The sequence below is a fragment of the Juglans regia genome, chromosome 4 (assembly GCF_001411555.2).
Source record: "Juglans regia cultivar Chandler chromosome 4, Walnut 2.0, whole genome shotgun sequence".
Lineage (NCBI taxonomy): Eukaryota > Viridiplantae > Streptophyta > Magnoliopsida > Fagales > Juglandaceae > Juglans > Juglans regia.
Window position 1 is genome coordinate 34,656,942 of NC_049904.1, and position 27,787 is coordinate 34,684,728.

At 35.9% G+C, this 27,787-nt stretch overlaps 2 protein-coding genes across 2 annotated transcripts; both read right to left on the reverse strand.

Annotated features, from left to right (window-relative positions):
* Window positions 1-239: 239 nt before the first annotated feature.
* LOC109010566 (NAC domain-containing protein 87-like) lies at window positions 240-2,527 on the reverse strand. The gene is made up of 3 exons (XM_018991432.2): window positions 1,836-2,527; window positions 1,415-1,695; window positions 240-1,251 (listed from the first exon to the last, which is right to left on the reverse strand). Exons 1-3 carry the CDS (start codon window positions 2,020-2,022, stop codon window positions 553-555), a joined length of 1,167 nt encoding a protein of 388 aa, XP_018846977.1. The 5' UTR covers window positions 2,023-2,527; the 3' UTR covers window positions 240-552.
* A 13,337-nt stretch (window positions 2,528-15,864) lies between these two features.
* LOC109010565 (apyrase 1-like) lies at window positions 15,865-27,575 on the reverse strand. The gene is made up of 9 exons (XM_035689507.1): window positions 26,783-27,575; window positions 26,523-26,651; window positions 26,352-26,408; window positions 26,125-26,217; window positions 17,827-18,032; window positions 17,473-17,564; window positions 16,709-16,926; window positions 16,416-16,605; window positions 15,865-16,314 (listed from the first exon to the last, which is right to left on the reverse strand). Exons 1-9 carry the CDS (start codon window positions 27,089-27,091, stop codon window positions 16,199-16,201), a joined length of 1,410 nt encoding a protein of 469 aa, XP_035545400.1. The 5' UTR covers window positions 27,092-27,575; the 3' UTR covers window positions 15,865-16,198.
* Window positions 27,576-27,787: the final 212 nt, after the last annotated feature.

Genomic DNA, 27,787 nt, shown 5'->3' on the forward strand with positions numbered 1-27,787 from the left:
AAAGGCTATTACAATAAGTTATTTAATTAGATTTAGCATCTTTTCATGGATATGATTCGATGCCTATATATATATATATATACATATATTGTATTTTAATCTTCAATAAAAGTTGATGTATCAAAAGGTTGTAAGAGATCCAGTATACACGTACCATATCCTAATTCAATGAAATTATATTCTTCTAGATAGATCAATATTAATATATCAATAACGAATAGAAAAAGAAAGACCGGAAATTAGAAAGATCGATAGTGATCTTGAATATATTAACTTCAAATCAACAATTCGTATAACGATTATATATGTACATAGTTTATGTCCATAAAATCCTTGATTGGCATCCTCTACAAATAAAATAAAAATGCCAATATCGGAAAAGTTTTGGACATGACGAATCAATGTATATGCCCAAGAACATTTTCTGACTAATTATATACCTATATATCATACACGGGAAGCAAGCGAGTACTGTTTGAAAGAAAACAATTATAACCCAAGAAATTAAGGAACAAACGGGATATAATATGCATCTTTTATATTCTTGATCGATCAGTAGTCCCACAAGCACTCCAAATCAGCAATGGGGCCAACCAATGGATCATCGTAAGATCTGTTGCTTCCTTCATATTGCTTTGAGACGACAGACGAAATCTCCGTGTTCATGTCAGTGCCAAATCCTGTGTCCTGTGAGAGGCTGGCCATGGACTGATTGGATGAGAACTGCTCCACCTTGCACTGCCTCTCTAAGCCAGATTTTCCGTTATTGTTGGCTTCGGTTGCTCTTAAAATAGCTCGCTCAGTGATTCCATGGTCATAGATGTCAGTGACGCTCTGAATTGAACTAGCCCTCCCTTGGTGCCAATAATCAAGGTTTGGATTTGCATGTAAGGAGAACGGAGGATTCGAACCAGGATTTAAAAAGGGGTTCGCTGTGGGGTTACTCATGAGACTAGCTTGGTAAGTAGTGATGGGGATAGAATTATTGAAGGGCAGCTGGACGCTCTTCTGGACTTGCTGCTTTAGCTGCTGCTGGTTGTTCTCCCTCATTGAGAAGTATGAGGGGATTACCTCGAAGTTGTTTTCACCACAGCCAGGCCTTTCGTTGTTGGAAAATGGGGGATCCACGAGGGAAGGGAGTGAAGATGATAGATCATCCCCAAAGGAGTCCATCCTCAGCAGGGCGTCTGGGACTGAGGCCTTTTTGATCCCTGAGCTCTTGTGGAAAACTCTGCAGACAACCCATTCATCCTGCCAATAACAATAACAGCAGACTCTGTTAGTTTAGATTCCTCCCCTACAGTTTACCCAAATGAAAGAAAGGTCCCAACCTACACAATACTACTCTTCTAATTAAAGAGGTGAACATGGAAAAGCCACCAAAATGTTGTTAAGGCATACACTTTGACCTTACCTTTGCAGACTTTGGGAGGTTGCAGTACGCGAATTTTCCTTCCAGTCTGTACTCGTGCATGACCCAATTGGTCTTCTCTCCTTTTGGAGCCCTCCCTTTATAGAACACAAGGGTCTTCTTCATCCCAACAAGGCAGCCTTTCCCCTTGTATATCTCTTTATCCTTTCCTGTGGCCTTCCAGTATCCAGATTCCGTTGCTCGATTCGTTCGCATGCCTGTTGGATACTTCCTATCTCTCAGGCAGAAGAAGTACCATTCTTTCTCTCCCATCTTCGCTTTCTCTGCATGATATTTATATGTCGGGAATGGTTAAGATAATTCAGAAAAAAAATAAAAATAAAATTTAACAAACAGCCATGGACGTTTTAAATAGAACTTACAAATAATGGAAGAAGCAGAGGTAAACCACAAAATAACTTACTTGGTAAATCCCAGGGTTCGCACTTATTGAGATCAGCTTCGCCAATAGCACTTGCACTAAAGTTGCTATTCACCACCTTCTCTGTAAGATAATAAGTTATAACCTCCTCCTCCGTGGGATGAAATCGAAAACCCGGAGGCAAACCGATGAGGTCCTCTCCTTTGTTTACCACTATTGCCTCTTCCATGAATTAAAGTACTTGATTTCTATAGGATTGAAAGAATACAAACCAAACCCAAATATCCTCAACTTCAACAAGATAATAATATATATCACAAGCCTAAATATTTACAGAGCAGAAAATATCGAACAAGGAAATCTAAAAATGAAATAACACAAACAGTAGTTATGAAAACCAAGTAGAGAAGGAGAAGATAGAAAAAATATATAGAGTTCTACTTGAGAAGGAGAATCGGAAGAGGGCGGTTAAAGAAAGTAGAACAGAGGGGAAAAGCCGAGCAATTGAGGAGCTTCTTCAACAGCTCATATTCTCAAGATCCGTAGCCAGCAAGACACTTGCCAAGGAAGCCTTATCGAGGGTTTAATCGTTTTGTTTGTTTGTATATTTTATTCGAGTGTCGTATCTGGGTGGTTTCTGAGCCATCTGCCTGTTTGAAAAAGGAATGAGGAAGAAAAAAGGAAGGGTGAAAAAGGAGGTTTCTATGCACGTAGGAGGGGCACATGTTTCCAGCACCGTTTCACATAAAAATAACAACTTTATCCACTACCTTAAACCTAACTTCAAAGAATTTTATGGCATCTTTTAGATTAATCTCTTCGAAAGTCTCTGTCCAAAGTATCTTTTGGTAGTGGTTGTTGGCTTGGCTCAGCTGGTCCATATGTGGCTTAAATTCACCAGTTGGAAAAACATGGACATGTCCATATTATTTATATTGCAGGACCAGTCATATAATCAGCTTGAAATTTGGAGAGTAATAAGATGCCTGATTCCTCCATTAGAGTGAGGTAATATCATCTCGTCTCATCTCAATTAATAATTTTATTATTATTTATAAACTATCTTAATTCATCTCATCTCATTTCAATATTCAACGAAATGACAATTGAGACTCAAAAGTCAAAAGATGAAGAAAAAGAGAAACAAGTTTTTGTAAAACTTTCGAAGATATTAGCTGGGCTAGAGCATACCAGTTAAAGTCTTGGGAATGTTTGGTGAATTAGATAAGATGTGAAATCTGTAAATAATATTTAAATAATTTGTTAATAGTAATGAAATAGTTTTAGTTAAAATATTTTATTTAATTTTAAAAAATAAGAGAAAAAAAGTTAATAAAAATATTTTAAAGTTAAAATATGATTAGAATATAAATTTTATTTTGAGATTTGAAAAATTAAATTATTTGAAAATTTGACAAAATTGTAATGAGATGAAAATGTTAAAAACTTGAAATTAAAAACTATTTGTGATTTATAGATATTTGAAAAGAAAATGAATAAAAATTTTGAGATGAGATAAAATCATCTGCCTCCGATCAACCCCTTCCGGTACAACGAACTTAAAAGTGTCGAATTTTAAATAAAACTTACAACTGTTTTCACCTTCAATATTCTTAGAGAAATCATGCAAATTCTATCTAGAAAATAATAATAATAATAGTGCGTGGAAGACGGCCAAACGGGACCCATTTGGATTCGTCGTTTGAGAAAAACTGCTGTGCAGCAAATAGATAGTTAAAAGTTAAATAAAATATTATTGAAAATATATTATTTTAATATTATTTTTATTTTAAAATTTAAAAAAATTAAATTATTTATTTTATTTTATATAGAAATTTAAAAAAATTGTAATGATTAAATGGAATGAATTGATATGAATTATGGAAACAAAGTGAATCTTTAGAGTTCTAAGGGTGAGTTTGGATATTGAAATGAGTTGAGTTGAGTTGAGATGATAAAATATTGTTAGAATATTACTTTTTAATATTATTATTATTTTAAAATTTAAAAAAGTTGAATTGTTTATTATATTTTGTGTTGGGATTTGAAAAAGTTGTAATGATAAGTTCAGATGAATTGAGAGTAGTTGATGATCCAAACGAAGCCTAAATCGACCCATTGCAAGATGCTACCATGTGCAATTCTCATTAAAAAAGGATTTGTCATTTTCAGGTATTCGTTATATTTTGGCTATGCAATGGAATGCAAGGGACTGGATCGAGGACTGATTAGGCTTTTTTGGCAGCTTCCATGAAGTTTCGATGAAAATTTCAATATACGTAGTTGAAGAGCAAAATGCGTAAAACATCTATGACATTGACACTGGTCCTTCCCCACTACATAGGCCACTAGTTCATGTTCCATTGAAATGTGAATAACCGGGAGTTCAAGGGGCTAATCGAAATTTTTTTTTTTAAAAAGACTATGTTTCCTTTAGTTACATAGATAATATGAGATGAATGATAAATTTATGAATAGTAATGAGATCATTTGTAAATAATAGTAAAATAATTTGAGTTAAGATTTTTATGGAGTTTCGGAAAAGAATAAACTTGTTTCTAGAGATGTAATCGGTCCGGTCCAGTTTGAGGTCACTAGGGGTGTAATATTTTCAGTCCAAACTGAAAAAACCAATCGGACCAGATTGAAAACTTATTTGATCGGTTTTAGTCATCCATTTGTGGGACCAAATAGGTTTTAGTCCGATCTCGGGGTGAGGTTTTTTCACCCCGGACCGGACCGACTAAACTACAAATATATATTTTTAAATTTTTCTTATAAATTATATATATTATTTTATATAGTGGTTATATAAGTAAATTTTGTAATTTTCATCTAACCTATAGCTATTGACAATATAAAATGTTAAATATATAATTATTAATTAACTAATATCATTTAACTAATATATACTTATCAATTTTGATAATTTGAACTTTTTTTAGGCTATTTTTAAGTAAAAACTATATAAATAAAGTTAAATAATCGTATTATTTAAAATTATAAACATTGTAGACTTTTTTATACTAATGGGCCAAAAATACATATTGCAGGCTTTGTTGTATACTTCAAGAATATACTTTCTTGTATAATTGCCCCCCCCCCCCCAAAAAAAAAAAATTTGAAATTGGCCTGGACCATATGGACCGATAGCTAGCAGTCTGATCCAATAGGGGGATGATGGACCGAAAGTTTCAGTCCATAATCTCCCTCGGACCAGACCGATTTACACCCCCCAGGGGTCATGAACTGAAAATTTCGATCCATCCTTTTTCAGACCGGATCGGATCGATTATCCCTAAGAACTGGACCAGACTGATAGCTAATGATCCGGTCGGTCCATTTTTGTCCATATGAGCTAGGAACATTTGTTCCTCTTTTCTTTTTTTAGTAGATAAATTCATGCAAAAAATTATTAAATCAAAATTAAAAGAGCTTTTTAATGTTGATTATATAACTAACTCATTAAAAAAATAATTAATTATAATTATATTTATAATGTTAATGGCTACTAACTTAGTACTTTAGTAGAGTATGAATCTACATATAATAACATATAGGCCGAAAACACTATGCTCATAGAAGATCTCCACCGAAATTCTTTACCAAAATTCTTTTTAATTTTTTAATTTTATTTTTTTACTTAATGATTAAGTAAGTATTTTTAAATGAATATGTGATTTTTTTTATTTTTAAAAAATATTTAAATAGTTTAAAAAATAGTAAAAGAAAAGATAAAAAATATTAAAAAAAATATTTGAAGTGTTCGGTAGATGATTTTGGTAGAAATCTTCTATGGACGTAGCAACATCCTAACATATATTATCGTATGATATATTAGTTAATTGATAGCATATATTATTTTACATTTTATATTCTCAATGGTGATAGATTATAGAAAATTATATAATTAACTTATGCAACTACTATATAAATAATATATTATATATAATATTTTAAAAATTTATATGTAAGTGATTCGGCCAGTTTTGGCACGGTTATGTCCAAAAAAAATACACTTTAGGACCAGACCGAAAACTGAATTTTGGAGGCACCATAGATCAAGGTTTTTAATACCGTTTCGTACCGGCCAATATGGTCGAAATATGCCATACCGGTAGGGTAGCTGGTACAGAGAAGGGCCGTGTTTTGTAACGGTCAAAATTTCTATTGTATCGGCCTGTATTGGTCGATATTTCGAATTTCAACTGATATTTCGGATTTCGACCTTTACTTCTTTTTTTTTTCATTTCTTCCTCATTTTTGGACCCTCAATTTATACCAGACTATTTATATATATATATATTTATATATAGACTATTATTTTAAAATATAATTTTTATATATAATTTATTCATATATAAACTATTTCGAAACGGTATCCGAAACAGTACTGGTATCCAAGTATCTCATTTCAATGCCTCAACCGAAACGACATTCAAAACATTGCCATAGATCGAGATCGAGTAAGGGTAAATTCGGTCAGGTGAGGTTGGCTTTTCTGGTTCAGACTGAAATTTTTTCACTTTTAGGAGAGAGAAAATGTTGAATAAAAAAACAAAAATGCTACATACAACCGACCGACGGGCGTAACGGTTGGGTAACCGGCTGACCAGGTCAGTCCATATATTTAAATAAAAAAATAAAAAAAAATAAAAATGGATGAAACGGGAGGGATGATTTCAAAATTTCAATACAAAACATGAAAGAACAGTTTTGTTTCCTCACTGCATCGTCGTCATCGTCTTCGGGTCTCCCGTTTCCTCACTGCGTCGTCGTAGTCAAACAACCTCTAAAATCCAAATCTCTTAGAGAAATACAAGAAACATGAAGAAGAGGGAGAAGTGAAACTTTGGTGAATATACCAGAGAATTTGGAGGAACGATGGATGTGCCGAGCTCATAGGACGCCCTTTGCAAACAGGTCCAATTTGTTCTCCTCCTGTAATCATTCTCTTTAATTCTACTTGATTTCTAGGAAATATATAATAAGGAAGTTCAGAACTTTGCGAATACAGATGTTTAAACTTCTATTGTTTTGTTTTGTTTTGTTTGTCCTTTGGTTTGTCGGTAGCCGAAATTGGAGTTTCTACTGAGTGGAAAATTGAATGTTTGAGATCAGCTTGTGATTCCTTATTTATTGCTTCAATTATCGCCATACCTATAATAAAAGAAATTTCTGCATCTCCCTCCATTTTCCTGGTCATTTGTTAAAATTTCGGAATTTTTTTTTCCCCCTTCACGGATGGCAATGACATTTTATCATCAACTTATCATACATATACAAATCTTAGGTAAAGATGGCCTTTTCCTCGTCTAAATTTAATCTCTTATGCTAATTGTTGCAATCATTGGCCATATAAATGTTAGCTATATGTATGGGCCGCAACCTCCCAAATATTGGACAACAAGATAGATCAACAAATAAATGAAGAATTTATTGCTATAATTACATTGTCTACAGACCTCTTCAACCCAATTTCTCTTTGCTGATTTAGCTCTTGTCTCATTTTGAGCTTGAACAAACAATTTAGCATATTAGATCTCAGATGATAAGACCGCATAATTCTAAGAACGTATATGCCGGTTAATATTTTTGTATGTACTAAATAGGGCATTCATCATGGGCTGTACTGTGTACATTTTATTTCTTAAATTCTTGCTAGGTGGTAAATGGAATTTTTCCAGTGAGTATTTCATCTTTATGTGATTGCAGGCTCGAAAGCTTGAAGCTCAGTTGGATGAACAAATGAATTCATATCGTAAGGTGGTTTCTACAAAGGGCATGGCAAAAACTGATACATCAGAGAATAATTTTGAATCTGGAATAGACTGACTGTTAAAATAGCTCCAGCAGGTAAAATCGCATATGCAAGCTTGGGTGTCATCAGGGGGATCAGAAATGGTTTCTCACACCTTGACTAGGCATCAAGAGATTCTACAAGAACAGGGATCGTAATGCTTTGATTTGGAAATTTTTGTCAATGTCTTGCAAAGATATTGCTATTGTTCCCTTTTCTGTTACTTAGTATAGCAGTCAAGTTGAGTTTAAACATGTTTCCTGCAGATATTTTCCCAATTCCTTGAAATACAGAGCTGATTTCCACAAAATTTTAGTTATATACCTCATATTTCAAATGTTTTTCTAAAAACCAATGTTATGGTGTTTGAACTATATAATATTGGATAGTAATCTGATCAACTTACTCTATTAAAAAATAATGTTACATATCATTATACAAATACTATTAAAATAATAATAATCGAAGAATGAAAGCATAATTAAGGAACCAACGGTTTACAAATTGTGCATTGTTACAACTTGAAATTATAGTTACACATTACATTGCATCCATATTGGATGGAAAAAATGCCTATGCACAAGTAAATTCTTTGAACAAGGCAGACTTTCTTGACACCATCTTTGTTTTGTCTTGGAGTCAACACACAGCACCTGGGAACTATTTGGATGCATCCTCCAGGATAAAATTACGGTTCTACCACCAATAATTTTGATGCGTCCAGACGATTAATTCAACATGTTCTGAGAAGAACTTCTGGGAGCTCCTCCTGTGTGTTGCCCTGCAATTTTTTTATTGGGGTTATAGCAAAGCAATCTTGCCCAAAACAATACACCAAATGATTGCACCTCATGCCTCATTTGTGATCTCAATCACATCCAAATGAGGCTTTGCCTAACTACATATCTAACACCATATTTGAGCGTCGGAGAACATTTGAGTTTTGAAAATCGTTTGTAGTTGTACCCTACACAGGATAAAGGCTTATCCTTTTAATTTTTTCTCAAATTAAAGATTATGACAAGGATAACAATGATATTAACATCAAAGAATATGATAATAATTGGCAAAAAAAAAAAACAAATATGTTTCGTTCTTTATTTTTCTTCTTCTTTTTATTGAGGTTGGTAATCAATGATATTAGAATCAAGAAAGCACATAGATCAGAGAGAACCTGTAGTTGGGGGAAACCCGTAGTCTAGAATATAAGCTAGCTTTACATGAATTGAGTTCCATCGTCACAGATTTTACACTCCCTCTTATCACGCCCACAATATTCTCTCCCTCTCCATACTTTGCAACCTATTCTAATAAAAAAACAGAGAACCAAGAATTATATATGCCTGAAGTAGCATAGCCCATGCAATCCAACTACAAAATTTAGATACTCTGTTCAACTATCGATCTTAACGTTCCTTTCTCGTGTTTTGGAAACCAAAAAAGGAAAATGATAACTTTCTTCCATAATGCTTAACATTTGAGTAAATTTTCAAACTTATGTTCTGACTTTCTTTGTATTGACAAATGTAAATAGAGTGTTGGGTTGCAATGAATGAAATCATAAATTAGAAGGAATTACAAATCTATGAAGATTAGAGAAACGCCACACAAAGTGTTAAAAATATTGTTCAAGAACTGAGTTGAGTTATAATGAAAAGCACATACCAAGCAAAACAATGGACATCCCCCTCTCTCTTAAACCAAAATAATCCTCGACTTATTGGCCACCAACGTTCCTCCACTGAGCATCCAAGATATCCTGCACCAAGTAAAATTTCTATTAAAAAGAAAGAAAGGGGAGAGAGAAATGCAGAGCTTGGCGTCGAAGGGGCAGGCAGAGCTTCAGTGTCTTTTGGCTTCGAAGGGGGAGGGAGAGTTTCGGTGTCTTCGGCTTCGGAGGGGGAGGCATGGGATAGAAGGGAAGCTCGGAGTATCTCGGTTTCGTGTGTGGGGATGGTGGAAGATTTCGAGTGGGGATGGTGGAAGACGAATGCTTGAAGATGGAAGGGAGGTCTAGAACCGTTGGGAAAGGGGAAGACGGAGGGAAGATGAAAAGTTTTGGAGAAAACTCTCAAATGAAAATGAAAAGAGGAAGACTAACGGCATCGTATTCTTTTTGCCACGTGGGACGCGGTTCTCCACGCCGGTTACCTATAGACTTTTTGATAAAAAAAAAATTATAAAGTTAAAATAGGCTTATAAAAATAGGGTTATAATATAATTTCTTAATATTATTTTTATTTTGGGATTTGAAAAAATTAAATTATTTTTTGTCTTTCGTTTGGAAGTTTGAGAAAATTGTAATGATTAGGTGAAAAAGTTTAAAAGTTTGAAATTTGAAATTGAAAAATGTTTGTATTTGAATGGTATTTGAGTGTTGAGATGAAATGCGATGAGATGGTTTCAAAGATTTGTGAAACCAAACTAAGAAAAAATCAAGGGAGGAACAAGTAACACAACGACGACAAAGAATACAGAAGATAAAATGGTGTGGGGCCTTCAAAGAAGGGTATATTTTCTGTAAAAAGTGCCTACTACCTAGAGATCGAGAGGAAAAGTGTCACCAGAGGAGAAACATCAAGAAGAATTGAAGTAGGCAATAGATGGAACGGCATATGGGAATTGAACATACCAGAAAATTTGAAATTATTTTTATGGAAGGTAGGGAATGACTACCTACCCACAAAGAAGAAGTTATACTCGAAGAAGCTAGTGGACAGTGAACTTTGTCCAATCTGTAAATAGGAGACTAAGGATGTTATGCATGTTCTATGGAAGTGCACTGCTACAAATGATGTATGGCTTGAGTCACTTATTAGAATTCAAAAATGGTGCACTGATGAAGATGACTTACTGGATCTTTGGGGAAAATTGATGATGAAACTGTCAAAAGCTAAACTAGAAGAAACAACAACTGTGATGGGGGGTTTGTGGACAAGAAGAAACCAACTTATTTTTTAGGACTACTTCAAAAAACCTGGGCAAGTTTTAAGCATTGCAAGAGAAGAGGTGAAAGAGTTTCAAAGAGCTCAAAGCCTAATATGCAAGAACTAACCTAATGTAGTTGCTGTGACGTAAGTGGGATGAAGAAACCGAAGGAAAATTAAGTGAAAGCCAATTAGTTGCAGCATTTGATCAAAAGGAGAAAAAGATGAGAATTGGAATAGTTATAAGGGATGAGAATGGGGAAGTTTTAGCAATTGTTTGTGGTCAAAGAGGGCATGTACATCAAGCGGCAACAGCAGAGAGTCAAGCCCTCTAGAGAGCTATGGAGATTTGTAATGATCTCAATTTTTGTATCGTAGCGTTCGAAGGTGATGCTTAGGTTGTTATCAAGGCCATCAATGAAGAAAATGAAGAATTTTCAGACTATGGGATGGTGGTAGAAGATGCAAAGAAGATGATCAAGAACATGATAGATTGGAAAGTGCAATTTGTACATAGAAACTCAAATGATGTAGCTCATATACTAGCAAAAAATGCTTTAAAGTTAGATTTTGAATAAATATGGATAGAAGAATTTCTTGATTGTATTATTCAAGTCTTAGAAAAGGACATAAGATGTATTGACAATGATCTTTATCAATGAATGCAAGGAGATACGTTTTTTGTCTTTTCAAAAAAAAAAAGACAACAAAGAAAAAAAATGAAATATACCTTAAAACTAGAATTAGTGCTAATGAAAAGACCAAAGTCATCTCAAATTCTTGTCTCAACTTAAAATTTCAAGTGAGAGACAGAGACATTTTTATACAAGAGGAATTTATTACTCATTTATACTAGCAATTATAAATGTCTTATGACACATTTTATTTATTTTTCTCTCTTCCACTTGGCACTATCAAGTTTGAACAAGAACCTTAAATTTTTTTCTAATTAAACATATTACTCATTTTATTATAAGGGCAGAAAGGATAGGGAAATCTAAAAAATTGATCGGATCCCACACTACATTTAAAAATAATTACAAATTAAATTATAACCTATTCCTTCAGATGGTCAGCAAGCCACCCATACAGGGTGGCCGGTCAGCCACCCAAGGGGATTGGGCCACAAGCCAATAGACTGGTTGCTTCCAATTTTTTTTTTCTTTATTAAAGGGATTGGGTCACAACCTGATTGCTTTCGTTTATTATTATTATTATTATTGTTGTTGTTTAAATTTCTTAAAACTTATTAGCACTGCGGCATCAATTTGTATGACCCTACCGGCTACCGTTAGGTTATATTGGGATGTATTATTTCTTATTTCTCTTTCCTTTTTATACAAGGGATTGTCAGGTTTTCCATTTGGAAAATCGGGTTATGTGTCATCAGACCATCAGACTCTTGACATATATAATCATTTATCAAAAAAACTTACATCTATGACCGGATACATTCTGGAATGTCCTCATATCAAACATGATATCATAAATCGAAATAAAGCATTTAGAACTCCACCAGTACACTATTTCCTTTTGTGAATGATATGATTTTCACTATTATTGATACTCTTTCCAGACAAACGTTCAAAAGGTAACACTCTATGCCTAAACAGAAACTTAACCTCACTTTTCATAGAAAGAGAGGACTCAACCTCTACAAACAAATGTTCAAGAGACGAACTCTTTTTTATTTTATTTTAATTAACAATAAGAAAACTAAAAAGGAAAATAGTAAAATATATGTGAAAAAAGAAGGATTACAATTTGGACCAACTCCAGTAAACTTCGAAATCTGTGACGGCATGTAAAGGCAACATACTTGTCAGTTGTCTCTTTTCAACCACAAAGATCAGATCTAAAAGGTCTAATAGTGGCAAGTCCAGTAATCTTGTTGTTTTAAACCAACATGCCGCGACGAATCTTTCTTTTATAGGTACTTTACCCCTATAAACATATGTTGCCAGTTTTTTCTTTAAATTAAAGGCAATATAATAGTAAATTCCATTATTAGAAATAGAAAATAAAATAAATTTATTAGATCATTATTTAATAAGATATCGCACTTGCAATAATTATACAATTCTGTTACGGGCAGGGGACTTGGTGCAGGAATTGCGCACACCTGCCACGTAAACTATATATAATTAAAGAAATAAAAAAAGAAAATGGAAGATGAAAGAAAACACGAAAAGCCTTTTTTCCCCCTCCTATCAATGGAAGCTCTAAACTTCATCAAGCTCTGGAGAACTACCACCATCACCAATCCCTTTACCACTATTGCGTTTCTTAATCATCTTGTGAAAAAAGTTGATGAACTTGAGGAGGAAGAAGAAGACTCTTTCTTCGACTTGGAAATTACTGTTTATGATTCTGACGGCAAGAAAGACAAAATCGACGCCGACCCAAAAACAAATAATCACAAAGAAAACAAAACCATGCTCGAGTCTGCAGAGAATGCCACCGCAACCCAGCCAAAAAAGTTGGCTTCAACTTCTTGGAGCCAACCCTCTCTCTGTCTCCTAATGATCATATTTCTAGAAGAAAATCCTCCCAATTGAGTCGAGCTCCAAGCCTCAATGATCGCTCTGTTAAAATCTTCTCCCAGATTCCAAGTCCTCATGTTCAAGAGGCCAAAGTCAGAGTCAATGCCAACATAAAAAGCAGAGAAAACAAAGTCTAAAAGCTTTTCCATGGACACCCAAAAGCAGAAAAAACAAGAAAACAAGACCTTCTTCACAATGAAGCTTGGGGTAGATGAAACTCCAAGCAGCTCACCATTCAAGAGAGCAAACAGTTTGAGAAAAGCTTAAAGCAAGCTATAAGACCACCAAATCTCACAAGGCTCAAGAACTAAATGATTTTCGAATGAGGTGATACAAAAATACTTGAACCTAATCAAACCTCTGTACGTGTCTCAAAAGATAAAGCGAAAAATTAAAGTTCCCCGAAGTGTTATCCGCACCTTCCCCATCGTCTTCTCTAGTGACAATGGCTTTGCCTAAGAAGAAGCACTTGAGGAAGAACAAATCACCATTTGCGGCGATCGGAGTGATAGAGCCAGTAAATAGGAGAGATGATGGAGGAGAGAGGAGGGAGATGAAGGAGGAAAACTGAAAATGGAAGAGTAAGCGAAACGCACCATATGATACGCATTGCATCCATTCTAATGAAACGCACCGCATCATTTTCCACTAGATCTGCCAGCTTTTCGTGCGCAATCCATGCGCCAAATATCATGCCTCCATCATTTTCCATAATTATATCCATAAATATTACTTTTATAAGTTATTTTATCAAAATATCCCTAATTTAATACATAGTTATATAAAAATTATAAAAAAAATAATTGTAAGTATATCATTTTCTTATATATATTTTCTTATAAATTATGGAGGATTTTGATAATGTATAAGATAATAAAAAATCGGGTGTAAATTCATACATTGACCCTGGCGTTTTGACGAATTTCAAATTCAAACTAGTGTCTAGGTTTCAAACTTGGAAAAAATCGTCCTTGTTGTCTGCACCATACTTCAAAGTGATCAATTTTGTCTAGTTTTTGTGAATTTAGGTCTCGTTTTGTTATATATATATATATATATATATATATATATATATATATAAGATGAGATGAAAATTTATTAAAATACTGTCAAAATATAAGTTTTTTAAGATTTAAAAATGTTTTGAATTATTTTTTATATTTTGTATGAGATTTTAAAAAAATTATATTGATTAAATGAGATGACTTAAGATGCTTTATGTAACCAAAATAGATTTAAACTTATCACAAAAATTACCCTCTTTGCATCTCACATTAGAAAAATTAAAAACATTAACAAATTACAATAAAAATTAAATAAAAACAAAGATTGGCTGGCTTGGTTACACAAAACCATATTATCTCATCTCATCTAATATAAATAATATTACATATAGTCATGAAGTGTACAAGTGGCGTGCAATCGTTTTGAAAAAGAGTGAGATTTATTATTAAAAAATTAATTTTTTCATATAAATCCTATATTTATTCACTTTTTTCAAAGTAATTATACGGCACTTTCACACTCATGACTGCAACTATCATTTCTCTATCTCATATAATTATTATAATTTTTCTAAACTCTCATATAAAATATAATAAATAATTTAATTTTTTTAAATTTTAAAATAAAATTTATATTATAATAATATTTTATTTAATTTTTAATAAAATATTTCATATTTGATCAAATTATATTTGATCAAATTAGGCTTAAGTTATCAATGTGTTTTTCATGTTTTTAAACTCTAACCGTGTCTTTTGCCTTTTTGTCACGTTTCATTTAATTGTTTTTGACATGACAGATGAGTGCTTCCTCAAGCATTTTTTTTGTCAGTAATTTACGGAGAATTGTAAAAAGAGATTACTTTGAAATATGGTAGCATATCATGAATCATGTCCCCCTTGTTTTTTTTAAATGAACCTTAAGACCATTTTAAAGTGAAAAATTTTATATACCATAGGATTATTTTAGTTTTATCCAACTTTGTAAGAAATTATATATTTATTATTTAATAATAATAAATATAACACATTTTATATAATAGAATAAAAATAAAATAAAAGTGTGATTAGGAGTAAAACTAGGATTTGATACATAGGGAATGATTAGTAAAGTGTGTCCTCAATATTTAACATTAACCATATAAGATAATTATTTAGAGATAAACTAAATTATTAAAACTGTCAATCTAAAACTCAATAAAAATTAATTAAACTTTTCACAATTTTTTATTGTAAATTGACCAATGATGAGGTTGATTTTAGTGAATAGTAATTAAATAGTGTAAATAATACTAAAATAAGTATAGTTATGATGTTTAATGAGATTTTAAAAAAGAAAAGAGAAAAAATTAAATAAAAAAATTATATTTTTTAATATAATTTTTATTTAAAATTTTAAAAAAAATTGAATTATTTTTATATTTTGTTTAAAAGATTGAAAATTTGTAATAATTAGAAAAAAAAATTAAAAATTAAAAAATATTTATATTTAAATGATATTTGAGATTGAAATGAGATAAAAAAAGTAGTATTAAGCTGCTACCCAACATTGACTGCTAGGTGGTAGCCTAGCACAAATTCATCTTCTTATTTTTTTTTTTAATTTTTTTATTCATATTTATTTATCAATTTTAAATATTTTTAAAAGATACAAAAAAAATTAATACATTAATAATTACTTTTTAATGAAATGAAATGTGTGTCAAAGTAGTGTTTCTCATGAGATAAAACCTTCTGACACTTCTTCTGTAGCTCAAACGATCAAAATCGTACGGAAAGAAAGGCAAACAGATGAAGGAGACTAAATGGGCAAGCCGCAAATTAAACGGTTGCCTATCAATTGATATGACCATTTTGTTTGTCAAGCCGAGCGAACTAAATCAACTAATTAAATCAGATCATTCTCTCAGAAGCAATAAATTAGAATCTATTGTAAAAAACAATTACAAATTAAGATAAAAAAAAATCTATACTCTCCTCTTATTCTCAAAATATAGACCAAAATCCAATCCCAATTCAAACTGATGGAATCTTGGGCATCATCACCTTTGGATACTTCAGCTTGAAACCTCTGACGCCTAAGAACCTATGAATTTCAAATGTGCGAATTAGCTAATTATGTCATCTCCGATCATGTTAAGGCCGACACAGCCTCTATTGCACTGCCTAGTGGCCAAGCTGCTTCAACCAGGGCATTACGATATTTAACTTGCTTCACCAATGTAATCTCTTGCCAAGGATCTAAACCTGTACCACAAAAAAAAAGCATCAAAGAATTCTACTTCGATTTTCCAGGTAAAATATCATCACGAACTTGCACAAACGACATAAAGATGAGTTCAACTTACCAAATCCCTCTACAAGCAACGTATACTGGTACACAAGATCCATGCATAAAAATGGCAGGTTCTCTTCCTTAACACGTGGATATGCAGCCTTGGCATTCACAAGTTTAGTCTCACAAGCACGCTTAGCTGCCTCCCTAAACTCCCTAGGATGAACTTTGGCAATGGGAACATTTGGATCGGCAAAACCAGCCTATACATAAATAAGTGGTCCGAGAGCCATCAACAAGCATAACAAGGAATGCCAACATTATGACTCAAATCTAATAAGCAACAAAATCAAGGATGATTGATACCTCAGCAGCCCTGTCAAAGAAAAATGAAGCTACAAAAAGATTCTTCTGTCCATCCCCACCGCCACCATTCCATACCCCACCAAATGTGCATTTCATATGCATACATGTAGATTCATTTACTTTGAGAGCATTAGAAGCCACCCTCATACACTCGTCCACATTTGAGCCAGAAGGGGAAGCTGATGCTGGATACTCAACTCCACCGTATTTGTAAGACCCTTGCAAAGAGAGAGACTTTAATTGAAATATTAATTAAGAAAACACAGAGAACCACACTGCATGCATGCACACATATACATTCACTCACTTTCCAGTCGTCAATGCTCCATTTGTTTCCAAACGGTAAAGTACAGATTCTTCCATCATTCAACCTCATATGGTTGTGAGACTGCTCAATTTACTAAGCATCTAAAAATATCCAATTGGAACATATGGGTAAAGGGAAAGTCCACGGCTGGGGGTTGGGAGAGAGAGAGAGAGAGAGATCAACTATGAAGTCAGGAGAGCAGAGAGAGAGATCAACTATGAAGTCGGGAGGGCAGGAAGCTCACTGAGTCAACTGACAATCATCTGTTGGCTTTGTTAAAACCCATCTGAAATGCTACTACACGGATATGAAAATAGAAAGTAGATGATTCAACCCTGCTCCATGAATTATTCACACAGACCACCATCTAACATGTTGTAAGTTGCTTGTAATTTAGAAATTAGCAGGTCACGTGTCTAGACATCATGCCTAGCGAAAAAGGAGGAGATCAACATACCATGATAACCAACTAAGATGCATGGGTTGATAGAGTCTTCAGAAACCTTCAAAATCTCTGCCCGAGATGCTAGTAAGCCATAATGCAAGTAACTGCAAACATGATGCCAAATCCATGTAATAATCCACATAATTTTTGAAACTTTTGGACAGGTGAAAACAATAGATATAATTGCAACTTTTTTATAAGTAGAAATAATTGTAACTGCATTACAAATCAATATATTATCAAGCAGTCAAAGGAAATGATAAGATCTCTCGTAACAAATGAGAAGATAACATAAACATATGTAGCATCCTCAATATACAAAACATAAAATCGTGAAATTAACTTAACTAAAAGAAAGAGAAAAACCTGTGAACATAGAGGTAATATTTTGTTCCCATAAGGAACATTTCCTTTACATATGTATCCTCTCCATCTGATATCCTTGGTGCATTTGCAGCATCTGCATCTGAGATAGCATAAGCCATTTGAACAGATCCACCTCCAAGGTCAACTACTCCAACTGTGTTTGAATATTCCTTTCCTAAATTTCCCAGTAGGTAGTTTATTGTCACCTGCAAACAAGAGGCAACTTAAGACAGTATGGATATTTATTCATACCCCATATTCTATTCTATAGGCTAGAATATACAAGATACTGATGCTCTTTATAATAATGTGCAGTAGCAGTAACATGCTTTCTTGAATCCTTCTCTTTCACATTTCAGTTGTCGTACATGGCCTTTTTTTTTCATTGGTCAATAAATCTCATTATGATAGCAGCAACAAGGATTTCCCTTTTGCTTTATTTCAATGAGCATATTCCAGTACTTCTTACCAATAAGAAACAATTTTGTGCTTAGCTAATTTCTCCATTTCCTTTGATTTTATAGGAGCAACTGATGTCTCACTATATTTTTATAGAACAATAAATACCCAGACATCATTAATATCAGCTTGAAGTGTATTAGCAATTTTCTCTCCGTACAATTTTCACTTTTCTCCCTCCCCTGTTTTCTCATGCACATTGAAAAATATCACGCTGTTTGGTGTTTCTTCGTCGATAGTGTTCTGTTAATGGCGAAATAAATCTTGAGATTGAAAAGTGTTAACTGCTACTTAATCAATATGGGTTATCCCATAGAGGTGGTTATTGAATCCAAAAGATTTATTCTGTCAAAAGTGGGTGGTGGATCAATGCGAGTCACCGAGAGAAGCTGGAAGTTGGATCATACAATGATATTGGGTTCATCGTCAACGCAGTGGCTGAGGAAGGTGTTAGAGGAAAGCTCAAGAGAGGGGAAGAAGGAGGTGTATTCGGCAACTAGAGATGGCTACTGCAGTCTTATTGCTCAACGTTGCACAAACTGTAGAGGAAGATATTTTGAAGTCTCTGAATATAACCAGGGGGGAGGAGAAATATACTGTGCATTCCAGAAGGAAATAATGGGTGGGGTCGGAGGAAAATGCGGGAGGTATTGTTAGATAGTGGTAAGGAGGTCTCTATTAATGGAGAAGGTCAGGTGAATATTGGGAAGGGGGCGGTGAAGTATCAGTCACAGTCGTATAAGGAAGCCCTATCCTCGTCGTTGCCAAACGCTATGAGGAAACGGGAAGGTGGAGTGACAATTTCTAATAGGAGACAAGGGAGGTGGAGTCGAGACGCAACTCCGAACCCATGCCAGGAAATCCGCAGCGTGTCAGGAGGCGTGGGAGGTACGAAGACTATTGATGGAGATGCAAGGCCAGCTACGATATATGCAGAGAGGTATGGCTGAAATTGTGGAATTTGTTGGGGTGTTTAAGGAAAACGAAGATACGGACAATTTAAAAAGGAAAATGGGGCGTTTTGGAGAAGCGGGTGGACTAAAAAGGAATGGGGGGGCTGGGCCTAGTAAAACCCGGAAGGAGGCCCAACAAAAGAGTAAAGAAAAGGGGCGGGCCGTTTGGAGGAAGGTAAGTGAGCAGGCTCGGCCCAAGATACAGAGGGGCTCGTCCTCTTCAGCAGGGGCTGGGCCGTCTCAGCCCAAGGCCCAAGCTGGTGGGCAAGGATCCGGTTGTGAAGATCCAGCCCAGCGACGCGATCAGCACAGCGGCGCGACATCTAGCCTCGGCTTCGTGCCGGAAAGTTTACCGATGGTGGAGGTAGCACAGAAACTGCAGACGAAAGCCGAAGAGGCTGCCGACGAGGCATCACCGGTGTTCTGTGCACAAAAGGAGTTCGAAATGCGGGAATCTTCGTCTAAAGCGACCCAGATTTCACCGACATCTATGGGAGGCATGGGTTTGGATCCGGCGGATTTATCTGTCAGACCCTTAGAGGGTTCTGAGTCGGAGGAAGGGGATGAGGAGTCCGAGGACCTCATGCACTCGGCGGAGGACGAAGTAGTCCTCTCTGAGTCGTGCGATCAGTTGGGTTTAGAGGAATTTTCTGTGGGGGAAGATTTTCATAATTTTCTGAGTAGCAATATCGGTGATCCAATCCCATTGAACTATTGTTTTCCAGATCAAGCTTCAGACTGGGTATTACATAAGATGAAAGAGATTCAACATTTTGTAGGGATTAATTGCTAGGGGTATGAAGAGCAGTTCATAGCATTGTTAACTGCTATGGAAGATGGGTATCAATAGAAAAGGAAGGGGGACTTGAAGAAGAATCGGGAGCTTAAAAGGTTGATTTGGTCGATGAATTCGGAGGGTAGTCCTAGTAGGAGTAGGGTAAAAGGGAAGGGGCCGGTTGTTCATAAATGAAGTCAAAAATTGTGTCTTGGAATGTCCATGGTCTTAATGAGGTAGAAAAGCGTCTTCGGATTCGGCACTTACTTCGTGAGTGGAAAGCGAACATCGTTTGTTTACAAGAGACGAAGCTGAAGTTAATCAATAGGAGGATTGTGAGGAGTATATAGAGTAGTAATTATGTAGATTGGGTGTATTTGGCTTCTTCGGGGGCATCGAGAGGAGTTATAATAATGTGGGATAGGAGGGTGGTGGAGAAAGTAGAGGATTACATAGGGAGATATATGGTAGCGTGCACTTTTAGAAGTGTGGCAGATGGTTTCTTGTGGGCTTTTGCAGGTGTTTATGGGCCAAATTTAGACGTGGATAGAAGATTACTGTGGGATGAGCTAGCTGGGGTTCATTGCTGGTGGGAGCTCCCTAGGTGTATTGGGGGTGATTTCAATGTTGCTTGATTCCAAAGTGAAAGTTTCGGAAATAGAAGATTGAGGCCAGCAAACTTGGAGTTCTCAGAGTGCATCTTTGACTTGAATTTGATAGATCTACCACTAGCAGGGGGCCCTGCCACATGGTCTAATAATCATACATGGACTCGATTGGATCGTTTCCTAATTTCACCAGAGTGGAAAAGCCAATTTCCAGACGTATGGCAAAAGCGGTTGGGCTGGTTAACCTCGGATCATTGGCCTATCTTGCTGGATTGTGGAGGCATTCAAAGTGGTAGACGGTATTTTAAGTTTGAGAATATGTGGTTGAAATCATAAGGTTTTGTGGAAATTGTCAAACAGTGGTGGATTTCGTATCAGTTTGAGGGTACACCCAGCTTTATTTTTGCAAATAAGCTTAAAGCTTTAAAAAGAGATCTAAGAATATGGAATAAACAGTCTTTCGGCAATGTGGAGGAGAACAAAAATACCAAGTGGATGGAAATATGTGTTAGAAAGACTACAGGAGGGGAGGCCTCTTACTGAAGAAGAACAAGCACAGAAAACTTTGTTGGGCGCAGATCTTGAGAGGATAATCTTGCAGGAGTAAATGTCTTGACGCCAAAAGTCAAGAGCATTATAGTTAAAGGAAGGGGATCGGAGCACGAAATTTTTTCATAGTATTGCAAACTCGCACAGAAGAAACAATAACATTGAGGTGTTGAAAATTGAGGGGGTGGAGTGTAGAGAATAAGAGGTTATCAAAGAACATGTGATTGATTTTTTTGAAAAGATACTTACTGAGCAAGAGGGGTGGAGGCCTACTCTTGATGGGTTGGTGTTTAACATTATTGAACCGGGGGATGTGGTCAGGATGGAGAGGGCTTTTGATGAGGAAGAGGTACTCAATGTAGTAAGGAAAATAGTAAAAGACAAAGCTCCCGAACCTGATGGTTTCTCTATGGACTTTTTCCAGGAATGCTGGGAGGTGATTAAAGAAGATCTTTTGAAGGTATTTCAAGAGTTGTTCTCGTTTGGAAAATTTGATAAAAGCCTTAACTCCACTTTCCTTGCCTTAATACCTAAAAAGGCCGGGGCTATTGAGATCTCAGATTTTCAGCCTATCAGCTTAGTAAATGGAGTATACAAGATTATCTCAAAAGTGCTTGCAAATCGCTTAAGTGAGGTTCTTGGAAAAATTGTGACTAAGCCTCAAAATGCTTTTGTTAAGGGAAGACAGATCCTCGATGCGGTTATAATTGCCAATGAATGTTTGGATAGCAAATTGAAGGCTGGAAACCTAGGTATTATGTGCAAGTTGGATATGGAAAATGCGTATGACCATGTTAATTGGGACTTCCTCATACATCTATTGGGTAGGTGTGGTTTTGGTGAAAGGTGGAAGTCTTGGATTAGGTGGTGTATCTCTACGGTACGGTTCTCTGTATTGATTAATGGTAGCCCTAAGGGTTTCTTTCAAAGTTATCGTGGTCTGAGGCAAGGGGATCCGTTATCTTTTTTACTTTTTGTTATTGTGATGGAGGCACTAAGCAGGATGATCTCGGTTTTGTTGGCTAATGGTTTTGTTAGGGGATTCCAGATTGGTTCTCCAAGCAGGGGTATTACTACTATCTCTCACTTGCTGTTCGCAGACGATACGCTTATTATGTGCGAAGCTGATCGAGACCAGTTGCGGGTTGTGAAGGCATGTCTACTGTGTTTTGAAGCAATGTCTGGTCTAAAAGTGAACTATGATAAATCCGAGTTGGTACCGACTAGAGAGGTTCAGAATATTAGGGAGTTGGTTGACACGTTGGGTTGTAAGATAGCGTCTCTTCCTATGACTTACCTAGGATTACCTTTGGGTATAGCTCCGAGGGCACGCTCGATTTGGGATATAGTAATTGAAAAAATAGAAAGGAAGCTAGCAGGGTGGAAGAGAATGTATTTGTCGAAAGGGGGTCAGATTACTTTGATTAAAAGCATACTTTCTAATCTACCAACTTATTTCTTATCTTTATTCCCTATTCCAATAAGTGTGGCGGGTCGTCTCGAGAAGTTACAAAGAGATTTTCTGTGGGGTGGAATAGGAGAAGAGTTTAAATTTCATCTTGTCAAATGGGAGAAGGTATGCCATCCTATCTCTAGTAGCGGTTTGGGTATCAGAAATATGCGGTTGTTTAATCGGGCGTTACTTGGTAAATGGCTATGGTGATATACCAAGGAACCAGAAGCCCTATGGAGAATTGTGATCGAAAATAAATATGGTGGTTTAGGAGAGGGTTGGTGTACTAGAGAAGTTAGAGGGACACATGGAAGGGGGCTATGGAAGTACATTAGAAAAGGGTGGGAGGTTTTTTACCGACACACTAGATTTCAGGTGAGTTCAGGTGCCAAGATCAGATTTTGGAAGGATGCATGGTGTGGTAACAGTGCTCTCCAAGAGTTGATTCCTATTCTATTCCTGATAGCAAGTGCCAAAGATGCTACAGTGGCGGAGGTTATGGGAATCTCAGGAAGGGGTATTCACTAGAATATCAATTTCAACCGGACGGCACAGGATTGGGAGATTGAGGTTTTTGCAGATTTTTATAGTTTTATGTACTCTTATCCTCCAAATATCCAGCATGAAGATAGTCTCTGGTGGATTCCTACAGGAAAAGGGGTTTTCACTGTTCGTTCCTATTATAAGGTCCTTGCACAAGTGCCAGAGGCACAATTTCCCTGGAGAAGGCTCTGGCGACACAAGACCCCTCCCAAAACTTCTTTTTTTGTGTGGACAGCGGCATTAGGCAAGATTCTTACTACAGATAATTTGAGAAATAAGAGAATAATCATCGTAGACTGATGTTATATGTGTAAAGGAGGGGGTGAGTCGGTGAATCATTTACTCTTACATTGTGAGGTAACCAGGACGCTCTAGAATGAGGTTTTAAAAGGATGGATCTAGCATGGGTTATGCCGGAATCCGTAGTGGATATATTGGCGTGTTGGACATTTATCCGAGGTGTGCACCAGATCAAAGAGATTTGGAAGATGATTCCTATTTGTATCATGTGGTGCTTGTGGCAGGAGCGAAATGAGAGGACATTTGAAGACAATGAGAGATCGATGGAGGAGCTAAAAATTTTCTTTTTTAGGACTATTTGTACTTGGGCCATTGCTGTGGACTTTAATGGCATGGAACTTCATGATTTCTTAGTTTCTAACGTACCTTCGTAAATAAGGCATACTTTTTTGTAACTAACAGTTGTTGCTCATCTTTGTTAATAATACTTATTTTACTTATTAAAAAAAAACATATCAGCTTGAAAACCAAAATCAAACACAGCCTCATTGAATTGTAACATAGCAAAAATGGAAGGTGAGTGTGTTGTGGAACTTGGATTCTAGATTACATGTAGTCAAAGGCCCTATATTGGCATGATGTTTGGTGTGGTAATTTTGCTCTCAAGATGGTGTTTCCAGCTCTTTATCAAATTGCTTCTGAACAGGAGGCTTCAGCGTTGGATCTATTGGACAGCTCTAATGGCTCTCATCAGTGGGACGTACTTTTTATTAGAGCTGCCCATGATTGGGAAATTGGAGTCATTTTGGAGTTCTTTAGCTTGTTACACTCTCTTCCGTGTAACATTGGGAGGATAGGTTGCTTTGGAGGCACATTGGGAGCAAGAAGTTCACTGTTTGATCCTTGTACAAGGTGTTGTCTTCTCAGTGTCATCCTTCTTTCCCTTGGAAGAATATTGGGAGCAGTAAGGTGCCTAGTAAAGTTGTTTTGTTTTTGTTTGGACGGCTTCCATTGGGAAAATCTTGACTATGGATAATTTCAAGAAGCGAGGACTTATTATCACAGATTGGTACTATACGTATAGGAAGAATGGTAAATCTGTGGATCACTTACTATTACATTGTGAGGTGGCAAGGGCACTATGGGATGATATATTTAGTAGGACCGGGCTTGCATGGGTGATGCCTAGGAGGATGGCGGATCTTCTAGCATGTTGGAATGGTCTACATGGCAGTCCTTATGTGTCTACTGTGTGGAGGATGATTCTTCTCCGTCCTATGTGTGTGCATTTGGCTCAAAAGGAATGAGAGGAGCTTTGAAGATAGGAAGCATTCTTTGAGTGAGCTTAGAAACCTTTTCTTTCACACTTTATTTCTTTGGTTTCTGCTATTTTCCTTAACGGAACTACCGTTCACGATTTCCTTGTATCATTTTCTAATTCCTAAATTGTATTAGGTGTTTTATTGTGTATATTTCCTGTGTACTTGGGCAACGCCTTTGTTGCATTTCAATAAAATTTCACTTTTACTTGCTAAAAAAATGTAATCAAAGGCTCTGCTCCATTACACATTGATATCTTGAGTTCTAGAAAAATTAAAACAATTCTACAAATGTAAGATAATATCCTGCTTGTTCAATATAGAATACTATTTTTTTTTTTTTATAAGTAATAACTTTATTAATAACAATGTAATAGGCAAAGCCCGAGTACACAGGAAGTATACACAAGAAACACCTAATACATTCTAGAACTTAGAAAAACGAAGACAAGAACGCGTTTACAGCCCCACCCTTCAGTACAATAGCAGAGAACCAGCTAAGTAGAGTGCTTATAAAAAACTTCCAAAATGCATCTCTATTGCGTTCCCGATCATTAAAACACCGCTCATTTCTCTCCAACCAAATACACCACATAATACACAAAGGCATCATTTTCCAAGCAGCTGCCACTTGGGGACCAATATAGAATACTATGTAATCACAAACTAAGCCATTTTGCAATATATATATATATATATATATATATCAATTTGTTAAAAATACAAGATTTATCAATTTAACTTTTAAAACTTCATATATTTTTTTAAGTATTTTTGAAACTTTTAAAACTTCATATATGGTTTACCTAACTAACTTAAAAAATATAATCTGTACATATGAAGTAACTAATTGTTAACATGAATTCATTTAAGAACATAAGATCAAGTCATAAAGTTTGGTTCATTTAAGAAAATAATAAATTAATCATATAGCTCGTGACCAAGCTCGAATTCATTTTAAAAAATCAAACCCGAATGAACGAAATGTTGATTCAAGATTACTAGTCTGGTCATTTTGCTGAGTTACTATTTTAACATTGATATAAAATTATCCTCGTGATCTTCTTATAGGCTCAGATTACTTGGATATGTCCAAGAGTAGTATCTTCTAATAAATACAGATTGGGGGGGTGCAGAACGAATGCACATATCATGCTTATGTAACAAATGATGAATGGTAAAAATGAGAATGTCCAAGAGGCAATTCCCAGACTGTCTGTGAAGAAGACAATAAGGAAGATTTAACAGCCTAACCCTTACACTAAAGCAAGGGCGAATGACATGACCTCAACTTGTAGCAATGAATAACGGAAGTAAGTTGTCAAGCGCGCAATTATAAAGCATCAAGTCAACCATTGGTACAAGTTTTAAGAAAGATATTAAGTTTTAAACACCATACCCACTGATAAGAACCTTCTTGAGTTCCATCGATGACAGCAACTCCATTGGGCTCGGATTTCAGAGTACTTCTATGTTTTAGAAGATCCCTAACCTTAAAGCGGAAAAATGTTTCAGCCACTCCATGAAAGTGAAAGCTTAAAAAGTACTAATCCACACAACAACAAAAAAAAAAAGTGGAAGCCTAAAAAGTCTTGGATATAGCAATAACACGAAGAAAGATTTTACCGCTTGCAAAATTCGATTGGAAGCATCGCCTCCCAATGCTCTCAAGCCTGCAGTTGCCTGACATTAACATCAAAACCCAATCTTTCAGTAAAATGAAATGAGAGTATCACTATCAACAAGGGAAATTTAACATATATTTATATAAGAAAGCATTAATGACAAATTACGGACCCCAACACGAACGGGCGTCTTGGGCCGCAAATCTTTGGGGACAACACTTTGAGCTCGATCCAACAGGGAAACCAGAGAATTGGCAGCGTCCCGGGGATTAGAGGCATACTCGCTCAAACCCCGATTTGTCTACAATGATAACAAAATGAAATAAGAGAACATAGCAAGGAGTAGTAATAACAGCAATTCGCCCACACCCAGATGATCTATCAGTCTGAATCGAATGGGAAATAGCAATGGCAATGGTAGAGTATAAGTACCTGCAGGAAGAGCTCTAGATCTTTGCCGATGGGAACGAGATCGAGATGCTGGTCGAAGCAGAAGACGTGGACTCGACTGCCGGAGCTACCGGCGTCGAAGATAACGGCGTAGGACTTGGGGGATCTGAGATCCGAGGGGACCTTTCGGTTGCGGTATTCCTGGAGGGACTGAGAGGGAGTAGAGGCAGGCATCAGGACGATGAGGAAGGTGATGAGGAGGAGCGGGACAGATATTATCAGCAAAACCCCTCGGAAGCGATGGATCTTGTCGGACAAGGACTCGTGGCGGAGGACGGGCCGCTTTAGCATTTTCTCGAATTCCAGTGACTGTTGTTGATGATCAGTTGGAGAAGTGGACTGACCGTCCAGCAGTTCGGCCGAAGATGGGGACCGATATCGGATCTGTCCGTTTCCGGTGGCGGCAGCGGCGGGAGGAGCCTTCAAGGACTGGGATTCCTGTACGGCCTCCAGCTCTCCCAATTTTGGTTCCCACCGACTCTTTTCTTTTTAAAACTACTTTTATTTACGAACGATTTTGATAGATGATTATATAAATCAGTTAGAACGTCGATCGCGTGAGATCTGAGACACGCAGTCACAGTGCCATTTTTTGAGGCACAGAGCTACAGGCATATAAGACGGCACGCTGCTAGTACAGCCTTTCTCCTCTTTCTTACTTCGAAGGAGAATGAGCGTGCGTCGCGTCTTCGCTCCTCTCTAACTTGAGATCGTGAACTTGAAGGAGTACACCGACTCGGCCTCGAATGATTTCCCAAAAATTCTTTGCCTCAGATTTGTCAATTTCTCATTTTCTCTGATAATTTAACGTGAAAAATTCTGGTCATTATTTTTTTTTTTAAGGAGTAATGTTCATCATCTTTTCATTATTCTATAATATAATATTAGATAATTAATTCATAAGTAAAATATAATAAATAGTATCTAGTCATTTAATATCACATCATGAATAATGAATAAATTTTTTTTTTTTATTATTATCATCAT